Source organism: Carlito syrichta, unplaced genomic scaffold (assembly GCF_000164805.1).
Source record: "Carlito syrichta isolate Samal-C Ts95f unplaced genomic scaffold, Tarsius_syrichta-2.0.1 Scaffold314724, whole genome shotgun sequence".
NCBI classification, from domain to species: domain Eukaryota; kingdom Metazoa; phylum Chordata; class Mammalia; order Primates; family Tarsiidae; genus Carlito; species Carlito syrichta.
In genome coordinates this window covers 146,545-168,116 of record NW_007258820.1, presented here as the reverse complement: position 1 = coordinate 168,116, position 21,572 = coordinate 146,545, and the positions used below count along the sequence as shown (strand labels likewise).

At 37.0% G+C, this 21,572-nt stretch overlaps 1 protein-coding gene across 2 annotated transcripts in view; it reads right to left on the bottom strand.

The window, feature by feature from the left end:
* Positions 1–21,572, bottom strand: part of TRPM7 (transient receptor potential cation channel subfamily M member 7) — a 133,651-nt gene that overhangs the window by 33,315 nt on the left and 78,764 nt on the right. For both annotated transcript variants that reach the window (XM_008071778.2, XM_008071779.2), the window contains exons 20-26: positions 19,445–19,573; positions 17,752–18,030; positions 9,973–10,147; positions 7,573–7,699; positions 5,716–5,900; positions 4,617–4,749; positions 2,342–3,063 (exon numbers count right to left, since the gene is read on the bottom strand). In XM_008071778.2, coding sequence (XP_008069969.1) covers positions 2,342–3,063; positions 4,617–4,749; positions 5,716–5,900; positions 7,573–7,699; positions 9,973–10,147; positions 17,752–18,030; positions 19,445–19,573 — 1,750 coding nt within the window. The remainder of the gene's footprint in view (positions 1–2,341; positions 3,064–4,616; positions 4,750–5,715; positions 5,901–7,572; positions 7,700–9,972; positions 10,148–17,751; positions 18,031–19,444; positions 19,574–21,572) is intronic.

The window sequence follows — 21,572 nt, the reverse complement described above, 5'->3', positions numbered from 1 at the left end:
CCCAGTCTGTGGGCTCTGTCCCTGCTCTCCTGATGGTTTCTTTTGGCTTTGCAACAGCTTGTCAGTTTGATGAGTCCTACTTATCTAGCTTATCTCTTATGGCATGGGACTTCGGGTTTTGATCAGGAATTGCCATTCCAATTTCCATAACAGTGTCTCCTGCATTTTCTGAAATTCTTACAGTTTCAGGTTTTATGTTTAGATCTCTGAACCATTTAGAGTTGATTTTTGAGTATGGGGATAGGTAGGAGTCCTGTTTCAATCTTCTGCATGTGGTCAGTTTTCCCAGCACCATTTATTGAATAGGTTCTCTTTTCCCCAGTGGTTGGAGGTGGAGGCTTTGTCGAAGATGAGTTGGTTGAGAAATTGAGGTTTTGCTTCTGGAATCTCAATTCTATTCCATTGGTCTATATGCCTGTTCTTATACCAACACCAGGCTGTTTTGATTACTGTAGCTTTATAATAAAGTTTAAAGTCTGGGAGTGTGATACTTCCTTTGTTTTTTTTTGCTGAGGATTGTTTTGGTTATTCTTGGTCCTTTATATTTCCATGTGAATTCCTGTATTGCTGTTTCTAGGTCTGAGAAGAATGTTGCTGGTAATTTGATGGGTATTGCGTTAAATTTGTAGATTGCCTTAGGTAGAATGGACATCTTAACAATGTTGGTTCTTTCAATCCATGAGCATGGGCTATTTTTCCATTTGTTTATGTCATCTTTGATTTCTTTGAGCAGTGTTTTATAGTTTCCTTTGTAAAGGTCTTTCATATCTCTGGTTAGGAAGATGCCAAGGTATTTCATTTTTTTGGTGGCTATTGTGAACAGAATTGTGCTTTTTATTTTGGTGTTTATTATTGGTGTATAGAAATGTGACTATCTTTTGTACATTTTACACCCTGAGACTTTGCCAAAGTCCTTTATCAGTGCAAGGAAGTTTTTGATAGACTCTCCTGGGTTTTCAAGGTATAGAATCATGTTCTGCAAAGAGAGATAACTTGACTTCCTCTTTTCCTATTTGGATACCCCTAATTGCCTTCTCTTGTCTGATTGCTCCAGCTAGGACTTTTAAAACTATGTTGAACAGGATGGGTGAGAGTGGGCATCCTTGTACCAGTTTTCAGGGGGAATGGTTCCAATTTCTGTTTAGCAGTATTCTGGCTGTGGGTTTCTCGAAGATGGCTCTTACTATTTTGAGGTATATTCCATCTATGTCTAGATGTTCGAGGGTTTTTATCAAGAAGGAGTGCTGGATTTTTATCAAAAGCTTTTTCCTGCATCTAATGATATAATTATGTGGTTTTTGTTTTTACATTTATTGATGTATATAATTACATTTATGATCTTACGAATGTTGAGCAAGTCTTGCATCCTAGGGATGAAGCCTACTTGGTCTGGTGGATGATTTTTGAGATGTGTTGTTGAATCCGATTTGCTAGGATCTTGTTGAGCATTTTAGCATCTATGCTAATCAAGGATAATGACCTCTTTCTTTGTTGGATCTTTACCTGGCTTGGGTATCAGTGTGATGTTAGCTTCATAAAATGATTTGGGGAGAGTTCCAGTTTTCTCAATTGCCTGGAATACTTTCAATATGATTGGTATCAGTTCCCCCTTGTATGTTTTGTAGAATTCTGCTAGAAAGTCATCTGGTCCAGAGCTTTTTTTTGTAGGTAGTTTTCTTATGACATAGTCAATTTCCTGGATTGTTACCGGTCTACTTAGGGTCTCGATTTCTTCTTGTTCCAACCTAGGGAGGTTGTGTGATGTCAAAAAGTCCTCCATTTCCTTTAGGTTTTCAAGTTAGTTTCCATACAAACGTACATAGTAGTCTCTGATAATCTTTTGTATTTCTTCAGGGTCAGATGTGACTTCATCTTTTGTGTTTCTGTGTTTAAAAAATTTTTAGAACTATGCTCTGAAAAGATACTCTATTTGTAACACAATTTTTAAATTAATTTTTTCTTTTAAAGGTGATAATTTTGATTTTTTTTTGTTTTTTAAGTTGGAGTCTCACTCTGTCACCCAGACTGGAGTGCAGTGGTCGCTCCGGCCACCACAGCCTCGACCTGCTGGGTTCCAGCGATCCTTCTGCCTCAGCCTTCCAAGTAGCTGGAATTACAGGTGCGCACTACCACGCCCGGCTAATTTTTGATTTATTGTAGAGATAAGGGCTCACCAAATTGCCCAGGTGGGTATCGAATGTGTGGGCTCAGGCAATCCACTCACCTCAGCCTCCCAAGGCATGGGATTATAGGCTGAGCCACTGAGCCCGGCTTGATAATTTTGATTTTTAAAGTAAAAAGTAAAGAACATTGATATACAAATACCAGTTACCAAACTTACCTATAAATGCTCCAAATTCTATATTATCTCCTTCTGCAGCTTTAGCGTAAACAGTTTCTTGATCTTTGGTAACAGTTTTCAAGTGGCTTTTGCAACTTGGCTGAGATGGTGTACTAACAGAAAATTTGGTTGGTGGGGATGATGGATGTGGTATGCTATTTGACGAATTACCTAATTTTGCATTTTTATTAAATGTTTTTAAGACTTCTACCCCATGTAGTCTCTGTCGCAGTTCTGGAGGAGAAACAGCACTTGGGAATAAGGCACCAGAAGAGGAACCAGCCTCTGGAAAATTAAATTCTTTTCTCTGGGGTATTACAGGTAAATCCTGACTAAATATGTTACACTGGGGATCTTTGTGATTGTCATCTTTCATAAAAACATTACAAAGAAAAGGATTATTACTTTCAAGATCGCCTTGAGGAAGAGAGGAGCTAATCGTATTTACAACACTATGCTTTTTCCATACAGAAGGTTTTACAGGACCATCATCAATAAGGTTTTGGGCCAAATGTTTGGAAATGCTCAATTCTCGTGTGATTTCATTGTGAACTTTGCTAGCTTCTGAAGCTTTCTGGGCAGTGAGTGTTTTTAATGTATCTACAGTCAAGGCTGAAAGATCTTGCAAATGGCCAATCTGAGAATCTAATGACTGTAATGATCTTTTTATGTAGTTGACACGATCTCCAACTTCTTTAATCTGAATGCACATCTGCTCCACTCTGTAAGGGATAAATACGCTTTTTAGAAATGTTAAAAATTAATGTAGGAATTATTTTTGTAGTCTCAAACAATGGTAAAAAAATTTTACATGCAAACTAGATATAAAATAAAGTACGATTACTTATTTATACAAGGCATTCTTATGTTTAAGAAAGATCTAACACTAATCCTATCATGCTAAAATGCAAGATTTCAAAAAACATTTCTGTCCCATAGGCTATTTATTCGAAATTACTCCATAGCAAAGTAACATAAAAAATGTGTACACAAGCTGAGTTCAGTGGCTCAGCCTGTAATCCCAGCGCTTTGGGAGGGTTGAGGTGAGTGGATTGCCTGAGCCCGTGGGTTCGAGACCCACCTGGGCAACCTGGCGAGACCTCATCTCTACAATAAAAAAAAAAAAAATAGCCAGGCGTGGTAGCGCGTGCCTGTAGTTCCAGCTACTTGGAAGGCTGAGGCAGAAGGATCACCGGAGCCTAGCAGGTCGAGGCTGCAGGGGCTGGGAGCAGCCACTGCATTCCAGTCTGGGCGATGGAGTAAGACTCCAACTCAAAAAAAATAGTGTATACCGCTATATATATATATAGAACTACCATTACTGTTGCTGTAATTCCACAAGCACCATCTATTTCCAGAATGTAGCAAAGTCAATGGAAAGAAACAAATGCCTTAAAATAATGAGGATAGGCTGGATGCAGTTGCTCATGCCTATAATCGCAACACTTTGGGAAGCCGAGGTGAGAGGATTGCCTGAGCCCATTGGTTCGAGATCAGCCTGGGTAATCTGGCAAAACCTCATCTCTATTATAAATCAAAAACTTAGTTGGGAGTGGTGGCACATGCCTGTAGTTCCAGTTACTTCAAAGGCTGAGGCGAAAAGATCACCTGAGTCCAGCAGATCGAGGCTGTGGTGGCCATGAGTGTGTCACTGCACTCTAGTCTGGGGTACAGAGTGAGACTCCAACTCAAAAAAAAAAAAAATTAAAATAAATAAAATAATGAGGATAATTTTACTTTTCTCTGTAAACAGTAAGGAAAATTAACTCTTCTATCCTCTGTAACTCGGGTCATAAAACAAGAGACTGACTTATCTGAAGTATTAGAAGAACTATTCTCCCAATATATAATGTAAAACTATTACTAAACTTGTTTAATAAAATAAACTGAATAATGACCACGCATAAGCAACAAAACTAACAGATCTAATTTTTTGTTGTTGTTGTTGGAATCTCACTCTGTAGCCCAGACTGGAGTGCAGTGGCCGCTCCTAGCCACCCCAGCCTCAACTTGCTGGGCTCTGGCGATCCTTCCTCCTCAGTCTTCCGAGTAGCCGGAATTACAGGTGCGCGCTACCATGCCTGGCTAATTTTTTTATTTATTTATTGTAGAGATGAGGTCTCACCAAATTGCCTAGGCGGGTCTCAAACCCGTGGGCTCAGGCAATCCACTCACCTCAGCCTCCCAATGCGCGGGATTACAGGCTGAGCCACCGAGCCCGGCTTAACAGATCTCATTTTAACATATAAGCAGTTTTAACTAAAGCATTATAAACCTTTCAAAAGTGACACGAATTCTCTCTTCACTCCCAGAATGGAATTTGTCATCTTTTTCATTAAAGTACATCTCAACACACTGCTCTTCAAAATCATGAAGTTTCTTTTGATCTTCTTCTGTTAAGAATAGTTCTAAGGGAGAAAGAGGGAAAAAAACAAAACATGAGGAGTTATCACACTATCAAACTTGAGTTCATTATTGTCTTCGGAATTATTCAGGGTTCATCAGACCATGTATAGCATTTGCAATTTTTTTCGTTTTACTGCAATGCTTCTAAAGCACTATAAAAGTACTCTTCTTTTCTTTACACTCACAGTGTGATGCCAAGAGAACACTTTCAGGTACTTCCTTCTCTTCTGATTTCCCTTTCCTATACAACACCTATCCCTATTTCTCTCAAATCTCTCTTTCACATAGCCAGTCAGAAGAATATAAGAACTAATTTGGTAGAATAGAAAGTCACTGTAAAATTTTAAGCACAGTTTGACATGGCAATTAGTCTCGGTAATACACTGAATGTACTAAAATTATTATTATCTATAAAGCAGCAAAAATGGTATGAAGAACTGCCAGGGACAGAGGCTCATGCCTATAATCTCAGCACTTTGGGAGGCCTAGGTGGGAGGATTGCTTGAACCCAGGAGTTTGAGGACCAGCCTAGGCAATATAGCAAGGTCTCTACAAAATTTAAAAAATTAGCCAGGTGTGGTGGCACACACCTGTAAACCCAGCTACTCAGAGACTGAGGCAGGATTGCCTGAGCCCAGGATATCAAAGCTGTGGTGAGCTGTGAGCATGTCACTGCACTCCAGCCTGGCAACAGAGTGAAACCTCTAATAAAAAAAAAGAACATCAATAGAATTAGGATTCATACTACCATTTTAACAAAAACAAACAGATGCCATTCTCAAAAAGAAGTCTAATCCACCTTTAGATATTATATTACACTTAAAAATTCTTTTATGTTTAGACAAATTTGACAAAAGAATTTTCAATAACATAAACCAACTAAGTCTTGAATAAATCAATACAGAGCCATCACTGTAATATCGAGGAGTGATAAAGTGAAAACACTTGCCTTCATATACTTTACTTACTTGGTCCACTGGAAGTCTTATCTTTCTTTCTTCTTTTACATATGCAGCAAAACAGAGACGCTAAATGGCTAAGAATGATAAGTGGAGGAGGCAGAACTGGTTTCTCATGATAAGCCATAATAAAATGATAACGTTGGTATTTCCACACAATATTAGAAATTGCCTTCACTTGTAAATATACATTGCTAGAATAAGAATAAAAATAAAACAAACTTAACTAATCAAATATTAAAGCTTTAAACTACAGACTTTTATTATAATCCTGTACTAAATAAGGATACTCTTCCATAAACAAGGCTGAAGGTAAATGAGAAACTGGAAAAAATGCATGCAACAAGTATAAATCAGGAGGTTGATATTATTGAGGACCTTAACAACAACTTCCCAGAAAAATGGGCAGAAAAAAAAATATTAAAAATTTAAAAATTATATATAAATGGGTAAACCACAAGAAAACAGTTAATCTTTGTAGCAATAAAACACATACTAATAAAAACAAAATCCTTTTATATACTACCAAACTGGCAAACATTAAAAAAAAAAAAACCAGGAGGGCGCAGTGGCTCACACCTATAATCCCAGCACTTTGGGAGCCCAAGGTGAGAGGACTACCTGAGCCCAGGGGTTTGAGACCAGCCTGGGTACCTTGGCAAGACCTCATCTCTACAATAAATAAAAAAATTAGCTGGGTGTGGTGGTACATGCCTGTAGTTCCAGCTACTTGGAAGAGTGAGGTGGAAGGATCACCTGAGCCCAGTAGGTTGAGCCTGCGATGGCCGGGAGCCGGTGGCCAGAAGTGTGGCACTGCACTCCAGACCAGGGGACAGAGTAAGACTCTGACTCAAAAAAACCAAAACAAAACAAAACAAAAAAAGAAAAACCTACTGTGGGCAGAGAGTTGGGAATACAGGCCCATTTTGACTTAAATGCATAGAGCCATAAGAGTATATACACTAAACAGTACTGCTTTAAGAAATGACACTTAAGCAGTGTTCAAAAATTTAATCACAATGTAGTGTTTCAGAGCAAAAATACAATCTAACTGAGCAATATAAAATACTGGCTTGAAAAATTATGTTCTATATCAGGAAGCCATTAAAAACAGATTGGAGAAGGAAATGCATTGATTTTGAATCATGATCATGATATTTGACTTAGCCAAAAACAGTACATAAAATATATTATTATTTTTGAAAAGAAAAATGGTTTATATATTCATAAAAAATGATAGGAAAATGTGCACCAAAATATTAAGAAGGAAACTAATTTCCTATTTCCCTTTCTGTTTTCTATATTGCATATGTATTCACTGGCAACCTGGGGAAAATCCCAGATAAAAATTAAATTTATAAAGTAAACTGCATGTTGAAAGATGCAGTTTTATAAAGTAAACTGCATGTTGAAAGCCTGGTGTGGTAGCTCACACCTGTAATCCCAGCTCATAGGGAGGCTGAGGCAGGAGAACTGCTTGAGCCCCGGAGTTCAAGACCAGCTTAGGGTAACACAGTAAGACCTTGTCTCTACAAAAAGATCTTAAAAAATCAGCTGGACATGGTGGCATGCACCTGTAGTCCCAGCTACTGAGGAGGCTGTGGTGAGCTATGATTGTGCCACTGCACTCCAACCTGGGCAAAAGAGTAAAACTCTTAACTCAAAAAAAAAAGAAAATCCGTAATAAAACCTAAAATTTAGAACTCATTTGATTTGAAAAAGTATGTCTTCATATTTTTCAAATATAATTTTAGTAGTTTAAGCCTCAATGAAAGTTAGATTTTAAATTCTGTATATTTGCATCAAAATGAGAGAACTGAACATTAAACGGCCTCATTATAATAAGTAGTTAAATAAAATTCTTACTTGAAAAATGCAATAAGAAGATTAACCATAATGATATACTGTACAAAGAGGTAGACTGCTTGAAGAAATGGAGTCAGCCATGTCCCAGGACCACAGAGTGTAGTGACAGTGGAATCATTTGCACACACTTTGGAAATGAAAAAAAAAAACATTTAAATACAGTAATTTGACAGTAAATGCTATTAATCAGTGTTTATGATTGCATGTTTATTTAATAAAGTTTTGATTATGTACAAATGTTTCACAAATTCCAGCGAAAGTCTCTGGGCAGACAGCCACAGGAAATCTAGTTTAACAGTATTCCAACACAAAAAGATTTTGTGAGGAATGTGGGTGCTGTCTTTTCTACCATTTTTTTGGTTGAAAGAGTAGCTAACACGCCTCTCAAATATACAGTGATTAGATTTGAATTTCTTGCTTTTCATGATTCCTGACTAGAACCTTTCTAAAGCCAGAACGTAGCTAAATACAAATAAGGGAAGAGCTTTAATACCCACCACAAAGTTAAAAGGAATAAAGTAAAACTAGTCTAGGTAGAGCAATGATTAGAATTAAGTAATCATAAATTAGTGACAAGTTCTATAAAAATATTTACAGTACACTTAGTACTTGGTGTAATTGTTTTTAGATACGTATACATTGTTGAAATTCTCATAATGACTATATCATTTAAATGGTTTTACAGGCAAATTGATAGTAAGGTCCTTTCATGCGTAAGTAATTTTATGAATCTGTTTATTCTATTCAAATTAGTTTGTGAAAGCAAATATCCAAGGAGAAAATGCAGGACACTAAAAAATTACACACAATGCTTTTATAACTACACAACTAGAACTACATCATTAGAAAACCCGCAGACAATGAAAACCTAGAAATGACAATGGACAGGAAGTCATTAAACACCAAATTTGACCAGTCTGATAAAACATTACTGTTTTAACCACTGTTTTAGAACAATTAATGACCGTAATCATCTACCACTCACCACATGGGCAGCCCTTAACCTAATAATCACCCATAAACAGGTGAGGAGGGAACAACAAAGGTATGGAGGGCGGGAGAAGTGAAGAAAAGACAAGAGTGAGAGAGGGTTAACAAAGACTCTACAACTCAGATATGATGGGCAGTAGAAAAATATCCTTGAAAGCTGATAGCATCACCTATGTTCACTAGTTATCTAGCCTCTTTAACAATGACAAAATGAGAAAAGCAATTAAGCTGTGCACGGACAAATAGTCTCATTAAAAATATGGTTGAGGGCAACCCCTTCAAGTCCCCTCCCACTATGGGAGCATTTCCGTTCTCCCAATAAATCCTGCTTTCCAAAAAAAAAAAAAAAAGGCTGAACAAACAGGTGGTAGTTACCTTAATGATTAGTTTGTCCCGAGAATAGACTCACAAATACTGATAGAAACATTGAAAATCTGTCTTCCCCTATAAAACTCAATGTTAGTCAGGCTCAGTGGCTCAGCCTGTAATCCTGCGCTTTGGGAGGCCGAGGTGAGTGGATTGCCTGAGCCCACACGCAGGTTCGAGACCCACCTGGCCAACTTGATGAGACCTCATCTCTACAATACATCAAAAAGTTAGCCAGGCGTGGTAGCGTGTGCCTGTAGTTTCAGCTACTTGGAAGGCTGAGGCGGAAGGACTGCGGAGCCCAGCAGGTCGAGGCTGCGGTGGCCGGGAGCGTGCCACTGCACTCCCATCTGGGTGACAGAGTGAGACTCCAACTCAAAAAAAAAACCAAACTCAATGCTAAAAGCTCTTCAAAATTCACAAAGAATCATTATTTTTGTCATTAACATTGTGCTTGACTCCTCAATATTCAATTCCCACACAAGTTTAGGCTAATCAAGGTATTCCCACTCTGCTTTCCTGTAACCATATCAGAGGTAGGCAGGGTGAAGTCAACTTGAGCCAATGAGATGGAAAAGCAGGTTCAAAAGGGGATTTCTGTGAAAGAGTTTTTCCTCTAAAGAGAATCATGGATAAACAGTGTCTCTTTCCTTCTGTTGCTACTGACAGTCTTATTAATCACAAAGGGAACATGTATGAATCAGATAGCATGGCTACAAAGCAGTAAATGAAAAAGAACATGAGTCCTTAGCTATGAATTAACTAAAGATCACTCTATCTCTGAACTTTGTTATGTGAACTAATGAATGTCCTTATTATGCAAGCCAGTTAAGTCCAGCTTTTGATTACTTCTAGCTAAAAAAAATTCTAAAATACTTTTTTCAATTAATTTTTACATTTATTCTGGAGATAACTAATGCCTTTGTAGGGGGCTTAGGTTGGTAATAGTTAGACTTCTGAAAATAAGCAATATTACTGTAATTCACTGCTAACTTTAAAATGTGAAATAACCAAAAGATAAATATGCAAACATAAAATCCTTACCATCAATTTCATATGCATAAACTTCACCAAAAATCATCCAGTATGGATGAAACACTATATCTTTAGCAAGAGTCCAAGATGGTGCTTCATGAGGATAAAGTATTGCCTTTCTGGGAACACCAAAACTAAGTAATACAAGAGCCATAATCACTACAATGTAGAACATATTGGCCACCTGTTAAAAAATGAACACTGTTAAAAACAGAAGGAAATTAAAGCACTATGACAAATCTTCATCTTTACAAAAAGATTCTGATGTTCTAATAGATAAAGTAGAAATTTTGAATTTCTTTATATTTCTAATAATAGCTTTCAGAAAAATCTCATCACTATATTAACATTAACATCAAGAAGATTATGTGAAAAAAATTACTTGTGAAGCTAGGCAAGTCACGGGCATAATGAACTGTATCACTGGGTCAATCTGAAGTATGCCTATCTCTGGAGTACATGAAGGTTTTCAAGAAGTATAGGCACATAGATAGATTCAGGGAAGCAATATCCCTAAGTGCCCTTTCCCAAAGTTTCTCTGTTCTTATCATGGAGGCACAGACTCTCTTTTCCACCTTACCTTTGGTAATTGTCCTTTGCCCTCTTTGCAAAAAGGGGACAACTTCCCATCTATCCATGGTGCCTTATACTGGGATGTGAAAACCTCCCAAGAGCCAAACAAAACAGCCAATGGAATTTTTATTATGGATGTTGAAAAACTAAGCAATTTGTTATCCAGACACCAATGTCTGGATAACAAACATTTTACAAGTCAGGTAGTTTGTAAAAAAAAAAAAAAAAAGTGAAAAAGGGCCTGAGCTAGAACCTAATAAATCACTATAAAATAATTTTCACTGTTGAATCACATTGTACATTTTGACATAATTATATGGAAAATAAAAGAATTAACAAAATGCTATAAAAAACTTTACTTCTAATCTATTTATTTAGATTCAGTTTTCCACATTTATATCTCAAAAGGTAAATGCTTTCTCATTGTAGCAATATGTAAAATTAATCTATAAATAATAATCTGAGAAAAGCCCCATGTACATCAAGAGACTACATTTACAATAAATCTGTACTTAAAACAATAATTATAACGATAAATCAGTCTAAAAGAAATTATTACATTTTCATATGTTTTTAAAATTAATATATGCAGTAGACAAGTAGAAATGGAAGGCAGGATGTGAAAGGTAACAGGGACAGTAAGCAGTCTACACTGGATGAAGTAATTTTATATTGGCATAAGATTAAAAAAAACTGTACAGATAGTTAAAAGCATGTACTGCATGAGCTTAATATGTCAATTCAGATAAAGAGTTTAGTCCTAAGTCTTTTTTTTTTTTTTGGAAAGCAGAAAGCAAGATTTATTGAGAGTATAGAGAAGTTCCCCCGGTGGGAGGGGACCCGATGGGGTTGACCCAGTCTTGAGTCTTCATCTTAAAAATTTTGTTATATGAGGTCGGGTGAAGTACCTCATGTATGCAATCCCAGCACTTTGTGAGGTCAAGGCAGAATTGCTTGAGGCCAGGAGTTTGAAATCAGCCTGGCCAACATAGTAAGAACCTGTCTCCACAATTTTTTTATTTTTTTGAGTTGGAGTCTCACTCTGTCGCCCAGACTGGAGAGCAGTGGCTGCTCCTGGCCACCACAGCCTCGACCTGCTGGGCTCTGGTGATCCTTCCACCTCAGCCTTCCAAGTAGCTGGAACTACAGGCGCGTGCTACCACACCCGACTCATTTTTGATTTATTGTAGAGATGAGGTCTTGCCAAGTTGTCCAGGCAGGTCTCAAACCCGTGGGCTCAGGCAATCCACTCACCTCAGTCCCAAAGGCACGGGATTACAGGCTGAGCCACCGAGCCTGGCTAAAATTTTTTTTTAATTAGCTGGGCTTCCTGAGAGATGCGTGTAGTCTAGCTACTTGGGAGGCTGTAGTGAGAGGACTGCTTGAGCCCAGGAGTTCAAGGTAGCAGTGAGCTATGATTGCACCACTGTACACTAGCCTGGGTGACAGAGTGAGATCCCGTCTCTACTTAAAACAAATTTTTTTTTGGTTACATGAGCTAATAAACTTTCTTTTTAAATTTAGAGTTAGGTCTCTGTGACTTGCAGTATCCTAACACTCTCCAAGATAATTATTTGGGTCTTCTTATTTATAAAATGGCCAAATAATGCTTGTATTGAGGATTAATGAGAAAGGATTAGGGAGAGAAAATATGTTTTCAATAAACAATAACTTGAGATAAAAAAGACTTCCAAAGGCAAAAAATTAATCAAAACATTATTCATGCTGTTTGACATACTTTGGAATACAAACATTTATATGTAATTAAAGAAAAAACCAAATCAAAACCCACATCTGTGCTGAAGTAACCTAAAATTATTCAAGGTCTATGGCTGATGACTCAGAGGTTTCTGGATATCACATCTTTTCACATAAAGACTATCTGAAACCTTCCTTACACCTGACTTAAATTTAGTTAAGAATATTTGAATATTCTGTTTATTTATATCTAAAATTAGAATTCTTAGCTTGAATGTATAATGTACATAGAACAAGTAGGAAAAGGTTAACATCTACCATGTAATTTTCATTAGTCTGAGCTCTATTAAAGATGTAAACTTTGCTGACACCTATAATTCCAGTGCTCTGGGTGAGGCGCTCATCTCTATAAACAGTTAAAAAATTAACCAGGCATGGTAGTTAGTGCTTGTAGTTCTAACTACTTAAGATGCTGAGGTGGGAAGATCCTTTGAACCCAGGAATTTGAGATTGCAACGTGCTATGATCGTGCCATAGCATTTCAGTCTGGGCAACAAGTGAGACCGTCTCTCTAAAAAAAAAAGGATGTAACACGTGAGGAAGGTTTATTTTTACTTTTGAGTAGGGGGTATCACTTTGTCACCCACACTGGAATAGTTCGATCACGGCTTACTGCAGCCTAGACCTCCAGGACTCAGGCAATGCTCTCACCTTAGCCTCCCAAGTAGCTGGGACTACAGGTGTGCGCTACTTCGCTCAACTAATGTTTTTATTTTTTGTAGAGACGTGGTCTCGCTATGTTGTCCAGGCTGGTCTTGAACACCTGGGTTCAACCAATTCTCCTGCTTCACCCTCCCAAAGTACTGGGATTACAGGAGTGAGTCACCGTGCTTGGCCAGGTATCTTTTTTTTAACCTTTTATATCGTCAAGCTTTTCGGAGCTGTCTCCTCTGATTACAGATTCCTTGCTGAAGAAAAAATTCCATAGACTTTCTAATTCTTTTGACAGAATTGGCTACGAGCTCTCTTTTCTTCATACAACAGGACCATGTCTTATTCATCTTTGTAGCTCCAGATTAATATACTCTTAACATAACAGATACACAATGATAAAAGAGTATTAGAATATTAGTCATTACAAAAGTTTTGAAGGGGTGGGTGTAAAGAGAAAACAGATAATGATGGGATAAATGAATGGCTGATAAGGGGAATGACAACCTGGTAAATGGTGATCCTGAAGAAGATAACAAATTAGAATACTTGAGTTCCTATAACTGAGGCGGGAGGATAGGTGGGAGTGTTGGGAGCAGGTCAGAGGCAAGATTCTGATGGAAATCAGACAACTCTACTTTCTTGTGGTTCCCACTCCTTTTCTCATTTCCATTTTTTATTATGGCTGCTCACTTCCACACTTCCTGAGCCTCCCATTGACATTACCATTAAATTAACCTAATACCACTAAGTCATTAAATAATCACATATGTCTTGAAGGATATGCAAACCAAACTGTTAATAGTGAATGACTTTGATTAGCGGTTTGCATTTGCTAAATTTTCAAGGATGTATAGGCATTTTAGAATAAGAAATAGCAATTGCTATATTATGAATTTTGCTGTTTTCACTACTGAAAACCAAAAGCAATTATGGCAGGAGTAAGCCCAATACATTTTAGATTTTTCAGTTCTGTGTATAAAAAAATTATACATTAAAGTTGACATCTAGATTTTAAAAATCCAGATTTTTTAAAAAACCTTTCACTCAGATAAAGTCTATGGAAAAGAGTAAATTATTGGGCATATTAGGAAAAGATTAGGCATTCTGGATGTACCATTTAAAAAATAGTCTGGACTGGGTATGGTGGCTCATGTCTGTAATTTCAGTACTTTGGGAGTCTGAGATCGAAGGATTGCTTGAAGTCAAAAGTTTGAGACCTGCCTAGGCAACACAGTGAGATCCCATTCCTACAAAACTTTTTAAAAAAATTAATCGGGCATGGTGGCACTACTTAGGAGGCTAAGGCAGGAGTACTGCTTGAGCCCAGGAGTTCGAGGCTACATGAGCCATGATCACACCACTGCACCCCAGTCTGGGCAAAACAGCAAGACCATGTCTCTAAAAAAGAAATAAAATACAATAAAAATTGTCTGGATCAGTGAAGGCAGGAGGAAAGAGCTACCTAAAGACATAAACCATGCACAATATTTGTTTATCTAGCATATCTCGCAAAGAACATTGGAGATGAGCATGAGAAACTCTTTTGGAAATTTTCCAAACTGTTCTCACTGGTTGAAAATCTTAATGAACAATCTGATTAGTTGCTTTCCATATCTATACATTGAAGAGTCACTCCAGAATGATAACAAAGGACAAAGAAATGTCAACTGATGCCTCCTACAGAAAAGAAAAATCAAATTTGGGGAAACATTTCTTTAATGGTTTTCCTGTATTTTTCTCTGAAAAGTTCACCTTACCCATTTTTTCAATACCCTATTTACCCCAGACTATACCCAGTCAATACAACTTGACTGCCAACTAACTCCTCCTTATCATAAAACAATTCCAGTCAGGCTATGCCTTTTTACACATCCCTACCTTAAGCTTTCAAATAACAGATTTTCGAAAAGCATCCACAGAGTGAGCTCTTTCCATGAACCCCTACATCCCATGTTTATTCATTTAATCAATAAACTATAAAACTACATGATAAATAAAAATCCTACATGACTGCCAAAAATATTATATATAGAATAAGCTCCTCAAGTAAGATTACATGATCACATATATATTTATATATTCAAAAACTGTGAAAAATTGGTAAAGTCAAAAAGAGAAATGCAGTTTCAAAGTTCAGAAACAGCATCCTAATGTTTGCTGCGTTGTCATCTATGGCCACACCACCAGGTACAACCCGATCTTGTCTAGTGTCTGCTGCATTGTCTTAGCAGTGTACTAATAATTAAAAACTGGCGATAATTGTCTTTTTTTTTGAGTCAGATTCTCACTGTTGCTCAGGCTGGAGTGCAGTGATACGCTCCCGGCCACCCCAGCATCAACCTGCCGGGCTCAGGTGATCCTTCTGCTTCAGCATTCCAAGTAGCTGAAACTACAGGCATGTGCCACCACTCCTGGCTAATTTTTTAATTTATTGTAGAGATAAGGTCTCACCAAGTTGCCCCGGCTGATCTCGAACCCCTGGGCTCAGGAAATCGTCTCACCCAGGCCTCCCAAAGTGCTGGAATTACAGGCTTAAGCCACTGCAGCCAGCCAATTTTTAAAACTTATAATTTGCTGCTAAGGATATAAAAATAAGGGGAAAAAAATCTTATAAATAACACTACCAAAATCAAGTGAATGGTTGGTATTTTTATGTTTTTTTTTCCTACTTGTAATGGTTTTATCCATCCAGCTCACAAATATTTATTGAAGAGAACACAGCATGTGACAGGCACTGTGATAATTACTGGAGCAATAAAAGTGACCAAAACTACAAAAAGTTCTTACTCCAAGGAGTTTATTGTCTAGAGGAGAAGATAAATACCCCCAGTAAAAGTGTAGTTTAAAATATAGTTAAATTAGCCAGGCATAGTGGCTCATGCCTTTTATCCCAGTATTTTGGGAGGCTGAGGTGAGAGGATTGCCTGAGCCCAGGGGTTTGAGACTAGGCTGGGTAACATGGCAAGAACTCATCTCTACATAAATCAAAAAATTAGCAAGGCATGGTGGCACACGTTTGTAGTTCCAACTACTTGGAATGCTGAAGTAGAACAATCACCCGAACTCAGCAGGTTGGCAGCGGTCGTGAGCGTGCCATTGCACTCCAGCCTGGGTGACAGAGTGAGACTCCAAATTTTAAAAATAAATAAATAAAATATAATCGAATTAATTTGTATCTTAATATAAAATATAATCAGACACAAAGATAAATATTCTGAAGGGAAGAAACATGGGTTCCAGAAGAGTATATACCAAATAAACTCGATCTAGGCCGGGCATAGTAGCTCAAGCCTATAATCCTAGCACTTTGGGAGGCTGTGGCCAGAGGATTGCCTGAGCCCAGAAACCAGCCTAGGCAACTTGGTGAGACCTCGTCTCTACAATAAATCACACACACACACAAAATGGCCGGGTAGCACGCACCTGCAGTTTCAGCTATTTGGAAGGCTGAGGCGGAAAGATCGCTTGAGATCAGCAGGTTGATGCTGGGGTGGCCGTGAGTATGCCACTGCACTCCAGCCTGGGCAATGAAGTGAGACTCTGACTCAAACAAAACAAAACTTGATCTAGCTAGAAGGGACCCAAAAAGGTATCCTGGGGGAAAAAAATCATGTTTAAGCTGAGATCTGAAGGATAAACTTAAGTTAATTAGTCAAAAAAGTTAAGTATGAGTATAGGTAAAGGTGATCATTCTAGGCAGAAGGAAGAACATGAGCTATGATACTCTAACAGGGGTTGTGTTAAAGAAAATTTTAAAAGTCGGTGTGACTACAGCACAAATAAGAAATCATTAGTGATGAGACTTAAAAAGAAAGCCAGGAAGATTACCACCACTGGAGGAAACAGGTCAAGGGTACACAGGATCTCTATTTTTTACAACTGCTTGTCAACCTATAATTATCACAAAATTAAAAAAAAAAAAAAAAAAAAAAAGCCTGCGTGTGTCAGTTTACACCTGTAATTCCAACACTTAGGGATTAGGTGAGAAGATTGCTTGAGGTCAGGAGTTACACAGCAGCCTGGACAACATAGCAAGACTCAGTCTTCACAGAATTTTTAAAAAAAAATTAGATGAGTGCAGTGGTGTATAGTCCTAGCTACTTGGGAGTCCCAGGCAGGAGGAACACTCAAACCCGGGAGTTTAAGGCTGCAGTCAGCTGTGATCACACCACTTTATGCCAGCTGGGGGACAGACTGAGATCCTATATCGAAAAAAAAAAAAAGAAAGAAAAAAGAAAGGAAGCAAAAGCACTGCTTAACTGGGCTGGGTTTTGTGGGTCTACTTAAGTACACTAATCTGTTCGAGCAATGTAAAATCATTAAAAATATTTTAAGATGGAAAAGTGACATGCTCAGATTTGCATTTTCAAATAATCACTCTAGCTACACTATAAACCGAAGATAGGTCAGAGTGGTTCTAAGGAAACAGATTACTAGACTACAGCAGGTGCCAGATAATGGCAGAATGGTTTAGGATAGTAGCAGTATTCAAAGAAATACACAGATTAGAGCTAACAAGTTTTTATTTTTCATTTTGATACCAAATACTCCTAGCAAGTAACATTTAAAAATTAAAACATATCACAAACAAAATATGGTTTCCTGACTTTATTCCATCAAATATTTTTCTTCAAAAGTAAATAAAAAATATCTTTAACAAATGATAGATTTGGTGTCTGAGACAGACATACGAAATAAGAGACATTAACTGGTCCAGATAAAGCTATGTTAATAACATGTTTATGATTTTTAAGAAAAAATATAAATAAATTTATGAGTATTATCAGATGTCTCTCAACTTACCATTTTTCCAATCATCATTACATAAGGTCCTGCCTGTTGATTGACAGCTAGAAAATCTAGCAAACGCACATACCAAAATATTATGTTAAGACAGTAAATTAGTCTTCCAGCCACAAAAACATGATTATTATATGCATTCTCAAAGTTCCATTTTGCTCCAAATCTTAGTCCAAATCCAATGAAAAAAGAAATTATGGCAATTGTATCACTGATATTGAAGTAATCACTAAACCATACTTTAATCTTCTGGCTTATTTTCCCAGCTTCAGACATAAAGATCTAAAATTTAACAAGACAAAAAAGGTGTAATCAATTTCTTCCTATTAAAACATACATAGCTTTCAATTATAACACCACAGTAGAACTTTAGATATCTTTTTATGTTTCAAAGTGTTTTTAATCTATTATCTTGGCATTTGATGATGCACTTGATCACTAAAACAGTAAGACAAATTGATACTTCTTATAAATGGATAACCTGCCCAACCAAACTCATCCAGCTAAGAAGCTGTCCTCTCCCTTAGCCAATAACTCTTATCACTAGAGGCAACCATTATTATTTCTGTCATCAACCCTTGCAGAACTCTTTTATGATTATATTATTTTTAAAAATGCCTTGCAACTTTCTCTTATATTTAACAAGTTGATTTCTTCAAACATGTTGGTAAACAACAGATTTCACAAACACTGGGATCACAGTACTCAGAGGAAATTAAAATGCATGATTAGCTATTTAATAGGATACAATCCTATGATATCTAAGTGGGAAGAAAGTACAATGTTTTCTAATTATTTTTCAAGTTTGTGTATTTTCTAAATATAAAGCAGAGGTATTTATGCACGTGTGTTTTAAAATAACATTCATGCAGCTATTGGTTTGAATACAAACTGCAAAAATTTATTTAAGGAAAAAATTTCTTTTGAAAAACAAGATTTCAATTTAAATTGCAATTTTTTTTCTTTCTGAGTTGGGTTCTCACTCTATTACCCAGGCTGGAGTGCAGTGGCACAATCACGGCTCCCTGCTGCCTCGACTTCCTGGGCTCAGGCAATCCTTCTACTTCAGCCGCTTGACTACAGGTACACTCCATCATGCCCAGTTAATTTTAATAATTTTTTTTTTTAGAGATGAGATCTTGCTATGTTGTCCAGGCTGGTCTCAAATTCCTGGACTCAAGTAATCCTCTCACCTTGGCCTCCCAAAGTTCTGGATTATAGGCATGAACCACTATGCTCAGCCTTAAATTGTAAATTTAAATTGAAAACTGACAGATATAAATCTAAATGACAAGTCAGCGGGCATTATAGTATATTTTAGTGAACAGTACAATAAAAGAGCAAAATAACCAATTTAAAATTTACCTACCTAATTTTCTAGTTGTATATTTAATACTTTTTGAAGAGTGGTAGACAGCATAAATATGAATGTTGAGGAAATAAAAACAGTAGACTATGTTTTTGAGACAAAGCATATGTTTGTAATGATGACGAAATAAACAGCATACCTACTGATCTCTATTCTTTTGCCATTATTTTTGGAATAGCAAAAATAAACATGTTCTAGACTTTAGTGTCATCACTCATTGAAATTACAAATAACACACACATACCCACAAACACACCTCAAACAAAACAAAACTAGAAATGCTCCATGTATACAGTAAGTACCTGGCAAGAAAAATTCAAGACATACCTCACGGACTTTCTCAATGGCATAGGTAAAAATATAAGCAATAACAATCCATTCTTGAACTGAAGGTAACTGTTCCATTTGTACAAGAACCACAAATGTATAAAGCATCAGAAATCCTAAATATGCCAGCTAATAAAAAAGAAGTAAGTTATATAAATAAAATTGGTTACAAAATAACATGGACATTTTTCAAGTATACCCCAAGACATTAAATGAACCTCTATGAATTATCTCCTGGTTTCAATCATTAAAATAGATTTAGGGCAACCCCCTCGGGTCCTCTCCCACTGTGGGAGCTCTTCTGTCCTCTCAATAAATCCTGCTTTTTTAAAAAAAAGTTTTGGAAGTATCTCTTCTTCAGTGCAAACACTGCCTTTATCAAAGTGTAAATGACACCTACAGTATGAATGTGTTGTTCTTGAACATTGTCTACCTTTTAGAACTTCCTATAGAAAGAATTCTATAATAGGATTTATGTTCTCAGCATAATCCACACAATTCTGTCTAATTTATACCTAGAGTATTGTGATATGGTAAAACTCTAGAACTTCACAACCATAAACATCAAGGAACACATACTTCCTTCCTCCCCTAGCCAAACAGTATTCCTAAGAAAGACAACTGTTATTTTCCTAGCTTCCAGTCACTAAAGCTGAATCCTAAGAAATGGAAACAGATGTGAAGAGGATTTTCCCTATGTAAGGGAAGAGGCAAACTTTGATACTCTTTACAAAAAAGGTTATGGAGAGGTGACGAAGTCTATGCGTAACAACATCTAAAGCTTCTTTTCGTTTCAGAAAAATGCCCACACTCACTGACCCTAGAAAATTTGTGGCTAAGAATCTTCTCATCTCTCTCTTGCCTCTATCAGTCCTGGAAAAAGTCACATACTTGATTTGCACTTTGGTAAGCTAGGGAAGAAAGAGCCAGGTGTGGTGGCTTACTCCTGTAATCCCAGCACTTTGGGAGGCTAAGGTGGGAAGACCGTTTGAGCCACGAGTTTGGGACCAGCCTCAGAAACACAGTGAGACCTCATCTAAAAAAAAAAAAAAAAATTATCCAGACATGGTGTCATGTGCATGTAGTACTAGCTGCTTGAAAGGCTGAGATGGGAGGATCCCTTAGCCCAGGAAGTTGAGGTTGAGGTGAGCTGTAAGTGTGCCACTGTGCTCTAACTTGGGTGACAGAGTGAGACCCCTGACTCAAAAGACAAACAAACCACTACCACCACCAACAACAAAAGACCCTGAAGTCACCTGCATTGGCTGTTTTAATGCAGTTATTCACATGATGCAAATCAACACTCCTGAAACCTACATATTTACTGCATATATACATATTATGTGAAACCTACACTATTTCTATTAGTGGGAGGAGGAACTTGAGGATTAAATCAGATAACTGAAGTTTGCAACTTCAGCAACTGCATACTGAGGAACAAGAGAAATTTCATACTGAAACATAATAAATTAGTCTCAGGGTAAAGGTTTGTGTGTGGGTGAGAAAGTAATGATTGAAGGAACAAAAATCTCAAATATTTGTCTTAGCCATTCATATATTTTGGCAATTCAAAAAAACCTTATACTGATGAAAATGAAAAAAACAATACAATAACAAAATAAAAAACACCTTGCGGGTTTCCCTGGGAAGGGAAATAAGAACTCAAACTCATGTGTTTCTTCATGTGAGTCTACCCCTAGGGAGGGTGACATGAGCAAGATAATCAATTAGAAATTCCTAGAGCCCTCCTCGAAAACAACAAATAAACAACTACATTTCAACAAAAATTAAAAGTGAGTCCACCCTTCTATGGACATATGTTCTTTAATCTGCCCGTAAATCCATTTTTCCATAAAGCAAAAGAAAAGTCAGTTATATAGCAGGTAATCAAGCATATACTCTAATATTTAATATGATTTTTAAAATACCTCTTAAGTCATCGGTTAAAAAAACCACATGAATGATCATCATCAATTAACACAGCAAACAGGTTTATTTCTAGACTTTAATACATTATCTACAAATCCTAAACCACAAAGTAATTATAAATATGATCAGTTTCTTTTGGTTAATCTTCCACCATTATTTTTAGTAGATGGCTAGTATTTGTTACTCACTTACAAAGACC